The 12251-nt window shown below is 38.7% G+C and overlaps 1 protein-coding gene across 4 annotated transcripts in view; it reads right to left on the reverse strand.

Moving 5' to 3' along the window:
• ANO6 (anoctamin 6) overlaps positions 1-12251 on the reverse strand; it is a 216556-nt gene that overhangs the window by 97622 nt on the left and 106683 nt on the right. For all 4 annotated transcript variants that reach the window (XM_032644953.1, XM_032644954.1, XM_032644952.1 and 1 more), the window contains one exon: positions 2964-3092. In XM_032644953.1, coding sequence (XP_032500844.1) covers positions 2964-3092 — 129 coding nt within the window. The remainder of the gene's footprint in view (positions 1-2963; positions 3093-12251) is intronic.

Genomic DNA, 12251 nt, shown 5'->3' on the forward strand with positions numbered 1-12251 from the left:
CTTTCTTCCCCCTTCAAAAGGACCATGAGAAAGGGCATTCCCTCTTTCTGCCTCTGGATGTCTGGAAATGCAGCAAACATCACGTAACAAAGTGAAGACAGTTTAAGAACAGCCAACGTTTGAGGATGGCAGGGCGGAAGGATGAAATGAACCTCAATTCCTGATGACCTCATTAAGCCAATAAATTACCTAACTCAGAAATGCTCCTATGTCTGGACTATTTCTTAAATGAGAGAATTATTATTTCCTTTTAGCATTTAAGCCATTTTGAGTTTGGTTTTCCTGTTACTTGCAGTAAAAAAAAAAAAAAAAAAACATTCAAACTGATTCTGTGCCACGGACAGCAGTACTAGCTAAGCGAACGCTTATTATTGGAACAACTTATGATCATCCTCATGTGTAATCTAAACGTAAATGGTTTATGCTTTTTAAAGGGAGGTGTGAAGTTCTGAGGTATTTTCACTAATATAAGGGGACAAAGTGACATGATATTTGGAGGTTTGGTGTAGAAAAATAATTTCCATTTTGCTCACGTGCAGATGCAGCCTTTTCCTCGTCTATGTTTTGAATACTCATAGCCCTATCAGTTCTATCTTTCTCCACCTCTAAGCAAGAATTTCACAATACTTTTTAGATCAGCCCCTGGCAAAGTCAACCTTGGTGTTGTTTTAGGAAATCAATATGATTTAGACATACTTTTTTTTTTCCCTCCCAAAGAAAGAAGAATTTTGAAATTGCCTTTCCTTGGCATTATGTTAAATCCTGAATACGTCCTGACGGAGTATGATGGAGCGTGCAAATGATTTTCCAATTAATAAAAATGTGATTCCAAAGCTGACCTTAGAATTCTAAATTAAGTAATATGTATAAACAGAGACTCAAAACACTTCAAAGCACAACTTACAAAAGCCAACATCATGGTGTATCAAGCCATGAGTTCAGGAATTGCCAAAATTAATGATGATTTTTTTTCTCTTGATTTTTGAGAGTTACTCCAGGACCTATGTTTCTGTGTAAAGCAAAGCAGACCTTATTAATAATGTAAGAGGCTCTAGGACTCCTTTACCATGGCAGAGAAGCTCTTATCTAAAACTAGAACTGTTTCCTCTATACTTTAATGGATTAGGTTTGTTTAACTTACTTTCTATAGTGCTCAATTCTGTTCCGTTGGCATATGGATGCCTAATAAATATTTGATGATGGTGACCATAACTGCCTAATAAATATTTGATGATGGTGACCATAACTGCACAGAAGATATCTTAGTGTCCACAGGAAAATGATAAAACACTGTAAGCTAGTTTCCTCTAGTGATAAAATTATATAAAAACAGGAGAGTGATGCCTTTTCATACTAGTGCATTTAAGAAAACCCCAAATAAAAGGTAAGGTATAAGAATTAACATCTATTTAATTTAATTGTTTTATTTAATCCTAACCATAATCCTCTGGACTAGGTACTGGGATTCCCATTTTCCTAAATCTAAGATGTCATTGGTTGTATACTGAGCCAATATTTTATGTACCAATAAGAAAAAATGCAGCCAATGAAATTATGATACACCTTTTTTAAGATGTACCCGGATTTCAGAGACGTCAAAATGTAAAAATCGGGGCTTCCCTGGTGGCACAGTGGTTAAGAGTCCGCCTGCCAATGCAGGGGACACGGGTTCATGTCCCGGTCCGGGAAGATCCCACATGCGGCCCATGAGCCACGGCCGCTGAGCCTGCACGTCTGGAGCCTGTGCTCCGCAGCGGGAGAGGCTGCAGCAGTGAGAGGCCCGCGTACCACAAAAAAAAAAAAAAGTAAAAATAATAGGCATCTCAAAAATAATTTAAGAACACGATTCTGATAAGAAAATTCATCCAAGTCACACAGCCGGTTGGTAGCTGTGGCAAAGACAAGCCGCTGTCCACCAAAAACTCATGTTCCCCGTCCACAGCCTGGAGGTCCTACTGAGAAATGGCTCTCCGGCCAGAAACTAGGCTTTCCACCTTCCAGAGTTCTGACCAATAGAATGTGAACACAACTGATATAGTCAGTTCCAGTCTAAAGAGGTAAAGAAGCACGAGTACTTTCTTCATTCTCTCTCTCATCCCATCTACCATTTATGGATGCTCAGCATGATCTTGGAAAGTACCTACTGAAAATGGCAAAGCCTCTGTGTCAGCCTGGGTTCCTGAATGACCGCAAGGAACAAAGCCCTGCCTGTACCCCCAAACCACTGTGCCGAATAGGGATGCCACATTTGTTTGACACGAGCAATAAGTAAACTTTTATTTTATTAAGCCACTGTAATCCGAGGCTAGTGTTACCTCAGCTAGAATTATTTCAGATAATACAGTGGCAGAATCAGAATTTGAATGTCAGGTTCCAAGAGCACAGGTTCGAGATTCAAGACAAGAGTTTGAACCATAGCTCCACCGGTTCTTACACTAGAGTCCATGAACTTGGGCAGTCATTTAACCTATGGATCAAGTTTGTCATCCAGAATGGTGTGAAAATAAAAGGCACCTCACAGACTGTTCTCAGGATTAAATAAGAAAATGCATGCAAAATGCACGGACCATCCATGAGTTATCACTCCCTGAATGCTGGCTGTTATTACACTTGCTGTCATCGTTAATCATTAGCTTCCTTTCATACCTAGTTGCAAATCACCAAGTGTGCTTTTAATGTAAATCTCTTCTACAGATAGAAAGTGCCATTCCTCTGAAGAAAGTCCACCTTCAGCTTAAGAGCCTGAGGAACTTTCTGTTCCAAAGTTTAAAAAGTTAAAAAAAAAATTTTTTTTCTGTTACCATGCCTTGAGGGAATGATGAACAGAGAAAATATGAAGGTATGTTTGTTGTATGATATTTCAAACACCAGTTTTCACTTTACTGCTTACATAAAAATAGCGCTTTATTTTTTCATTTCACAATATTATAAGGAATAAAAAGAAAATGGGATAAAAAACTTACCCTTTGTTTTTCATTTGAACCCTTTTTATTGGTCTCTTTTCTACTTTCATCTTCATACACCAGAACAAAGTCAATTCTTCGCTGACCATCATTAAAAAAGAGGGAGTCAAGTTTTCCATTAAATTCTTCCTGTGTGGATAGAAAAATAAATTTTAATATAGTTTTTTGAAAAGTGCCAATTTATAAGTGTTTATTTTCTAGCTTTAATAGATACATCAGTATGTTTACAGAGAAAGAGAAATAAATCCATAACTAGTTACTCGACCAAGAGGGCATGGTCACCTGATCTTTGCAAGCATAGCCTGTTCTTGGTGAAAGAAGTCCTTGAATTGAGCAAGTTAGCATTATTCTACAAATGTATGGGAAAACATCAGCATTATGAATGTAACACAGTTATCCCAGAATTATTCCCACCTGGATGAGCAAAAGGAGTACCAAGTTTGGAAATGAACACAGTAACCAGAGACGCCTATCGGAAGGACCGAAGTTCATTTAACAAGAGAAAAAAATCTAAGACAAAGCACTGTTTATGAAAATCTCATCCTACCTTTACCATCTTTTCTAACCTTTCCATCAATTTTCATGGCTTCTCTCTGAACCTCATCACTATATAGAAAGTATCATTTTATAACCTTAAACAAATGCCAGAAAATGCTTTGATACACACAAAAGATACACTGGTCATTGGTATTTGTCCCCAAATCCACACAAGATACCCCCTCACTCCTAGCAAAAAACAAGCAAACAAACAAAAATCCCAGCAACAAGAACAAATAAATGAGCCTTTAATTTAGAGCTTAAAAGCCTTATGGCGTGGGCTTCCCTGGTGGCGCATTGGTTGAGAGTCCGCCTGCCGATGCAGGGGATGCAGGTTTGTGCCCCGGTCCGGGAGGATCCCGCGTGCCGCGGAGCAGCTGGGCCTGTGAGCCATGGCCGCTGAGCCTGCGCGTCTGGAGCCTGTGCTCCACAACAGGAGAGGCCACAACAGTGAGAGGCCCGCATACCGCAAAAAAAAAAAAAAATCCTTATGGCATAAAAACAAAGTCATAACGGCAGAACACAGACCTAATACAGTTTAAAACAATCTCTGTTACCTTATGGATTTGGACAGAATTGTTTTAATTTGCTCTAAGGAAAGGCTTGAGTTTGTGTTTCTCCACCATCTGGTCGTACTGCTTATGTGAATGTTGTTTAAGAATCGGAATATTTTTTTAACTGACAAGTAATACTTTTCAATTCTTCATTTTTTTTCCATTAAAAGTCATGGGGAGGTTGCATTTTGCAGTCATTTGGTGGAACCCCTTAATCATTAAATGTGATTAATTCTTCTCTTCATTCAGCATCAGTTAGTACTACACAAATCACCTTATTTTACTGCCACCAGTTTCCCGTTTTCTTCACACTTTTGCGAAGATGTATATTTTTGCTAAACATATACAAACTGATACTTGTCCCTCCTTTCCTCTTTTCTACCACAGAGCAGCTAAACAGTGTGACTTGGCCTGAGACCTTTCCCAGCCGGGACGCTGAGGGGCCAGAAAAAGACACATCAGTGTCCCAGGCTGAGGATACCACCCAATTCTTTTATTTCCAATTTCAGCTCTTTAAAACCAGTAAACGTTAAGAGTATTTAAAGCTATACAAGACACAGAAAACAGGCTTATGGTTACCAAAGGGGAAAGGGTGGGGGGGATAAATTAGGACTTTGGGAGTAACATACACACACTACTATATATAAAATAGATAACCAACAAGGACCTACTGTATAGCACAGGGAACTCTACTCAGTATTTTATAACAACCTATAAAGGAAAAGAATCTGAAAAAGAACATATATATATATATATATATATATATATATATATATATATATCACTGAATCACTGTGCTGTACATTTGAAAATAACACAACACTGTAAATCAACTATATTTCAATTAAAAATAATTAATTTTAAAATACATTAAAAAAAAAGCTATACAAAAATGCTAAGGCCTATTGTTTTCACTTCAGCCATGGAGTTCTTGAGGCCCCTCCTCTCTTCAATTTCTCTTCCTTTCAGTGAAGATGTTACTATTGGTGACAACCTGGGCAGTTGCTAGACGAAAACCGTGTGTAGAGGAAAAAACTATGAGGCCGAGGGGAAGTGGAGTAAGGTGGAATATAGTCACGAAAACCTGGTCATTGTTACAGACGTCTGAAACGTGTCCAAAGCAGCTTGCTCTCTGGAGCCCACATCCTGCTGCCTTTCTCTGGTGGTGTCTGACAGCTCACTGAAGTCACGTTCTGAAGAACGAGGCCTGGAATAAGAACCACATCTGCACATGGATCCAGACATTCCGCCCCACACAGCCCTTGGTCAGCCACACGGGTTGGCAGCAAGCTCCCAGATAATCAGGTCTGTATGCACATCTCTCCTGTATGATAGAAGACCATGGCCCTTTGTTGGAGGAAAACGCCACTGGCTTGGCAAGACTGTCTGTATGAAATAACTAGGTCAGACTCTCATATGGTATTAGAATGCAGTGCCGGGGAAAAGAGTGCCGAATTCGTATGGCTGTGAAATCCACGTTTCCCATCTCTTGGCAGAAAACATTCCACTAGGTGACTGCGAAGAGAAGGGAGAAACAAAATGCTGGGCTAGAAAGAATATCTAACAAACAAGGGAACTAGCCCAAATAGAAAAGACTCAACTATGAACAAAACAGTACTGCTTGGAAAAGAAAAAAAGGCTGGATTTTTCAGTTATAAGTTCCAGTATAGGCCTGACTCATCCAACAGGTATTGAAATGACAGAAAAACTAAAAAAAAAATTTTTTTAAATCCTCTTCTAAAGTTTTGAAGTAAAGTTGTAATAGTTTCCTAGGATAAATATTGATGATCTTCTTCAAAATGACTGATTATTCAGAGATGGATTATTCTAGTCCTGACCTCTCAAAATCTATTCAAAATTGCATCTTTAGTCTTTTCTACCAAGTCAAATGGCACCAAGATGAAATACAAAAAACCCCTGAAACCCAATCTTTCCTGTTCAGCAGCTTAAGTTTAAAAACACTTTAAGAGATGGTTTAAAATTTATCAGGTCAAATCATTTTAGAGATTGGAGCTTACGTATGGTTACTGACTTCCCCACTAGGAAACTTATTAACTCTTATACTCGTCAGAGTAACTTATTGTTACCCTGAGGGTCTTAGGCAAATGTCTTTAATGCCAAGGAAGTAAGCAGAGTCTCTAGCTGTTAATACTTCTTTCTTCCTGGAAAAAATATCAAGTAAATTTCTAATTACAGTTTAGAGTCTATAATATGTTTTATTTGTTCATAGCCATTGCCCTCTCTGGTTCCGAGGACGCTAGATTCCACCAATTTAGCGTCCATTTACTCATTTGCAGCAATCTGACCCAAAGGTGTACTTAAAGACTGCAGTGGTTAAAAAGACTATCCATGTTCATTTGTCATTATATCAAAATAAACAAAACCAATGCTGCCAACCATTGCAGAAGGGTGACCTGACCACCTCTGTCTTTAACTGTTGGCTTTGACATTTCACACTTGGGAAGAGAGGCATGCTTGGTCTGAGCCAGGGGAGGTCTGAGAAATAAGCTTCTGGCAGGGTAGTGTAGGAGAGGAGGAATAAGAAAGGTTGGGTGTAATGTACCCAACTGATGTTTCCCAGGTCTCCCTGCTCTCAGCTGGCTTCTTTCCTCCTTCTATTTGTAGGGCATCTCCTTCAACAAAACAGCCCAAAGGGCTCTTTTAACCAAATCAGGATAAAAATGCAAGCAGCAAAATTACGCTGCCAGACTTTGTGGATTCAACCAACGTCAGACTGAAAAAAAAAAAAAAAAAATTACAGAAAGTTCCAAAAAGCAAAGCTTGAATTTGCCATGTGCCAACAACTATTCACATTTACATTGTATTCACAATTTACATAGCCTTTACATTGTACTAGGTAGTATAAGTAATCTAGAGATGATCAAAGGACATGGGAGGATGTGTATAAATTATATGCAACTACTACACCATCTTATATAAGGGACTTGAGCATCCAAAGATTTTGGTAACCGCCCTGTGAATACCAAGGGATGACTGAAATTACTTGGTAGGAAAACTTCTCATAAGTTATCTGGATTTTCCTTGAACAGGAGCTTTGGGTACATGAAGGGTCACATGATGATTACATAATGGTGAGGCTTGTCTTCCGCGTGGAGAAAGAAGGGCTAGGGAAGTAAAGGGTCTGCGGAAACAGCTGCCTGGGTGTAACTGCTCCATGGCATTTAGGTCAGTTAGAGATGAGCAGCCCATCTCACTAAGCACCCTCCTGGAATCCCTGGCGTCAGCACTTGGTGAGTCCAGGAAAGAACTTGCTGCTCAACATGTGTCCAAACTCACACTTCTCAAGTGTCCTCAAATAAACAAAATGTGTCCTCAAATAAACCCTGCAAAATCAAGATTGGAAGTCCCATTTCACAATAGAGGCATCTACTCCTACAGTTTAAGATGCAAATTTTAAATGATTTGTCCAACATCTGGATACAAAGCAATCAGTTTGGGATCTCTCCTCAAACTCTCATTTGTACGTAAGGATGTTGGAAACTTGCCTTGGACAGCAAGTGATATTATCTGATTGTATCAGATTAAAAAATTCTAGAGAATTTCCAGTTTATTCCTGCCCCTGTTAGGGCTGTCATTTACTATGAGATTAGAGAGTGTTCCAGGCTTATTTGGATTAGTGGTCTCAACCTCTACAGAAAGCAGGACACAAAAAGTCTTACTGTCTAACAGTGATAGTTGAGGAATTACACTATGAAAAACAAACAATATCAAAACACTCACATAATTAAAGGGCAACTGATATGTGAATGTGGAAAACACATGTGGCTCTCTGCGGTAAGACTAGCAAAACAAAGTAGTTAATTCCAGGAAGAAAACAACAGGAAAAAAAAAAAACTTTAATTATAGCGAAAAACTAAAGTGAAAATATAGGATTTTCTGTTTTTCAGTAAACCTTGAATCCCTGTATATCGCAAGTTTTAGGGAAACAAACGTTTAGAAGCAAGAGCCTTTATGTAAATATTTAGACCCCATGAAATATAGAACATAATGAAAATTTATTTATATGCCATGCAGGTATAAATGAGATATATTCTGGTGTTTTCCCTAACTGTAGCAGAGTCCAGGCAGGTTCAAGGCGTAAGAGATAGTGGAACATTTTTTTCTTTATAAAGTGTGCAAAATTACTGCAAGGGATAGCAGAGACTATATCAATTTTTATTCAGATCACCTCCTCGGCCTGTAAGAACACTTGATAGTGAGAAAATGCAAAGTACAAAGAAAAATGCCAAGAACTGCAGGCATGGAAGGCTGAATGCTGAAGTTAGAAACATTAGTATTATGAGAAGCAGGGGTGGGAGAAAAGGAAGTAACACGTTAGTACCAGGGATAAGGAGAAGTACATGGATGCACAAGGGAGCCACACAGGAAGTCAATCGCATGTTGGGGGATATGCGTGAGAGTGTTTTGGATGGGGCATTCAAGAATGTGTTGGCGGGAAAGAAGTGCAGTGGAAAAGCTGCTCGTTCAAGGAGGTGGTGTATCTAGAAGTGAGGATTCCAAGTCTGTTAGAGAGTCCAAGAACATCCCTGTTGGTGACTCTGTGACAATCAGGGTAAACTTAGGAGTGATCCAGAATAATATTTGTACGAATCACTGTCTCCTTCCCCACTCTGTTAAACACACTTTCAGCTTCTGAAGGCCAATGGCCGGGTCTTGTTCACCCTGAGTTCTCTGCTGAGCCTTTGCATTTAGCAGAAGCTTGGTTTGCTTTTTTCTTAGGAAAATATACCTTTTTTTTTTTTTCTGATGATAAAATATATACCCAATACAAAAAATATTCTGAAGATACAGGGAAGTATAAAGGAATGAATAAAAGTCATATGTAATCCCATCTCCCAGAGATAAGCTGAGCTTCTTAATATTTTGGATCTCTCTCTCACGCACACACAAACACACATGCACATTCACTAAAATGATACCATACTACACGTACTGTTCTAAAAACACCCATCACAGCCATTTTTCTAGCTTGAAAAAAAGCTCTGCACCATCATGTTTAGTAGTTGCAATACTTTAGTTAAACCGTTCCTCCACTGATGAACATGTAAGTTCTTTCCAATTTGCTGCTTTTATAAACACTGCTGCAAGGAGCATCTTTACACATATGTATCTGTGCACATGTTCAATTACTATTTTCTCAGGCTAAATTCTAGAAGATTTTAAGGGACCTAGCCTTTTAGAGGTTTTTTGATATATATGTTGCACAACTGTCATCCAAAATATTTATAAAAATGAACACTTCCAACAGCAGAGTATGAAAGTGCCTTTCCCTCACTGGATTTCACTCTTTTTCACTTTTCCCATGAGAGTTAAAATACCGGTTTTTTTTTCATTTGCACCTTTTAATTAGAGAGCACTAACATTTTTATGGGTACTGCCCAATTGAATTAATGCTTTTCTAAAATGCCAATTACTATTCTTGACCTAACTGAACTATCTTATTATTTAATCCCTTCTCAGTAGATTCTCTTGGTTTTTACTCATGAGATTCTAAAGACCACGCTGGGAAAGGAGCAAGTGGGTGAATGGTAATACAGAAGCAGCCCATACGGTTACTTCCCAAAAGGAAAAGAGAGAAATACTCTAGGGCACTGTCTACCAGCCCCAGGCTTAACAGTGCTGGCGTGTTTTTGGAAATGTAGACATTTAACTGGAATGTGTGATACTAGTTTGAGAAGGTCACTGGCCCCTGGACATACTTTCCAAAACAGTGTACATGCTCCCTGTGTAACTACCAAATATCAGTATATATTTTGACTCATAATTTTTTAGAATATAGAACTTACTGCTGATTTAGTTTATAAGTGATTTCTGTTACAAGTTTAAAACTGATGTACAAATTCTTTTTTTTAAAATTTATTTTTGGCTGTGTTTAGTCTTCATTGTTGCACAGGCTTTCTCTAGCTGCAGTGAGCAGGGGCTACTCTTCAATGCAGTGCTCGGGCCTCTCATTGTGGTGGCTTCTCTTGTTGCAGAGCACGGGCTCTAGGCTCACAGGTTCAGCAGTTACGGTGCACGGGCTTAGTTGCTCCGTGGCATGTGGGATCTTCCCGGACCAGGGCACAAACCTGTGTTCCCTGCATTGGCAGACGGATTCTTAACCACTGAGCCACCAGGGAAGCCATGATGTACAAATTCCTAAAAAATTGTCTTGCTGAGGGAGGAGATATGGGGATATATGTATACGTACAGCTGATTCACTTTGCTATAAAGCAGAAACTGCACACCATTGTAAAGCAATTATACTCAATAAAGATGTTAAAAAAAAAGAAATTAAAACTGAAAAAAAAAAATTGTCTTGTTAATTTATATTTGTAAATGGCTATAAGTACTTTCCAAATAGTGGAACTGGCTATTTTCAGTCATTTCCCATCAAAAATAGATGTAGTTCATTTATAAATAATATTAGATTGTGCCATGAAAATGCTGCTGCTGCTTCCTCGTCTTTCTTTTTTTCTTTATACTCATGAGGGAATGCTCACATGCCAACGGCTTCTTCCTGATTTGGTATATGCATTTTGCCTTTGTTTCCCTTCGCCTGTGTTAAAATAAACTCTAGAGTTCTATTATTAGAACATCATGTTTCAAACACAGGGTGAGGGTGGAGGCATAATGCCTCAGGCATAATTATTGTTAAATATTTCCCTCTAGCCTGTGCCAAGGAAGCAGTAGTTTTAGCAAACAGAGTTCTCATATGTTTTTAAATATTATATTCTTAAAATTTATGAACGAGGCTAGAGGAAATATGAAAATAGAACTTTGAAATGACCTTTAAAATAAAGCTTCCTTAAAAGGAGTTAAGTGACCAGGGAAGATAATAAGCTTTCTATTACGGGAAGATTCTTAGTTTGGAGCCTTCTCAGGGAGGATGGACTCCGAGTGAACTTTTCCTTAAACCCACAGTTAGCTGGGATTGGGATTTGCATTAGCACGACTTCAAACTTGTTTTGCTTTCCTGTTTTCCCACAGGTGGTACACCATTTTAAAAACTTTTGTTTAGCTTTCCTTAAAGGTGATCTGCAGAAAAGAAGACGAACAAGTAAAGAAAAGGAAAAGAAAAGGAAAAATGTGAAAAGGCCTATAGTGGTTGTTTTCTTACTTTCCCTTTTCTAGAAGAAGCCATCATCTGCTTCCACTGCTCTCATCTGGTAGTGGTAACACTGGTGAAAGAAATGTGGGTGAGATTAAGCTGTAAGACATTCCCAATAAAGTCAGGAATGATAAAGTGATGGATGTGATGAAACAAGACAAGTGGTGCAAGAGGACATTTGTTTGAGAATGGTTATCCTCCTGGAGGCTGACCTCTTAAGGTTTCGATATCCCCAAAGTGTCTTGCTTTGTTTTAATATCGAATTATGGATTTAACATCAATCCATTTACCTTAAACTTTTTTGAACCTATTAGCATTTTCAGTTTGTATCACCTCCTGAGGAAGAATACGCAGTAGGTTTTCCACGTGGGCAAGATGGTTGTCCTAAATGACATTTTTCGATCTTTAAGAAATAGTTCCCAATCTCATATTCTGGAATCAGTTAGAACCAAAATAATATCGCTACAACCAAATCCTGCATGACTTAATGGACTTTCACACTATTCCATCTACACAAGCTCCTTAGACTTAAGGAACAATAATTTTAGCTTGACTTCATAACCACAGGTTTCCCTCCACCTACCCTCTTGTGCCTCTTAATTAATCTTATTTCAACAGCATATTTATTTTCAGTTTTTGGAAAATTAAATGGTTATGACTCAAAATTCTTAACTGGTAGCTCCCATTCGCCAAATCCATAACTGTGAACTGCCCCTTTTTCTTAGTCATCTGAGTTGCATGGGGCCTGGGTTACCAATCCCTGAGATTTCATGCTTTGAATGAAAGCCAATCTCACAAAATGTGATTATGATCTGAGAATAAACAGAAAAGGGAGTCTCAAGATATTGCTCTTCAGACTGTTGAGCTGAAGAAGACACATAAGGTATAACTGAGGGCATAACTAAGGCAACAAGTGTTCAGCTCCTTACTGGGTTCCTGTGTAATTCTTCTTTTGCAGACTCCCTTACAGTTACAATCCATCATTCCCAGAGAGCTCTTCATCTTTCACAGGAGGTTTCCATTTGCCATCTAAGAACTGCCCTGAGTTATTTTCAGCTGCTCAGGGTTTGCAGTACAAGTGTCCCG

Source organism: Phocoena sinus, chromosome 10 (assembly GCF_008692025.1).
Source record: "Phocoena sinus isolate mPhoSin1 chromosome 10, mPhoSin1.pri, whole genome shotgun sequence".
Lineage (NCBI taxonomy): Eukaryota > Metazoa > Chordata > Mammalia > Artiodactyla > Phocoenidae > Phocoena > Phocoena sinus.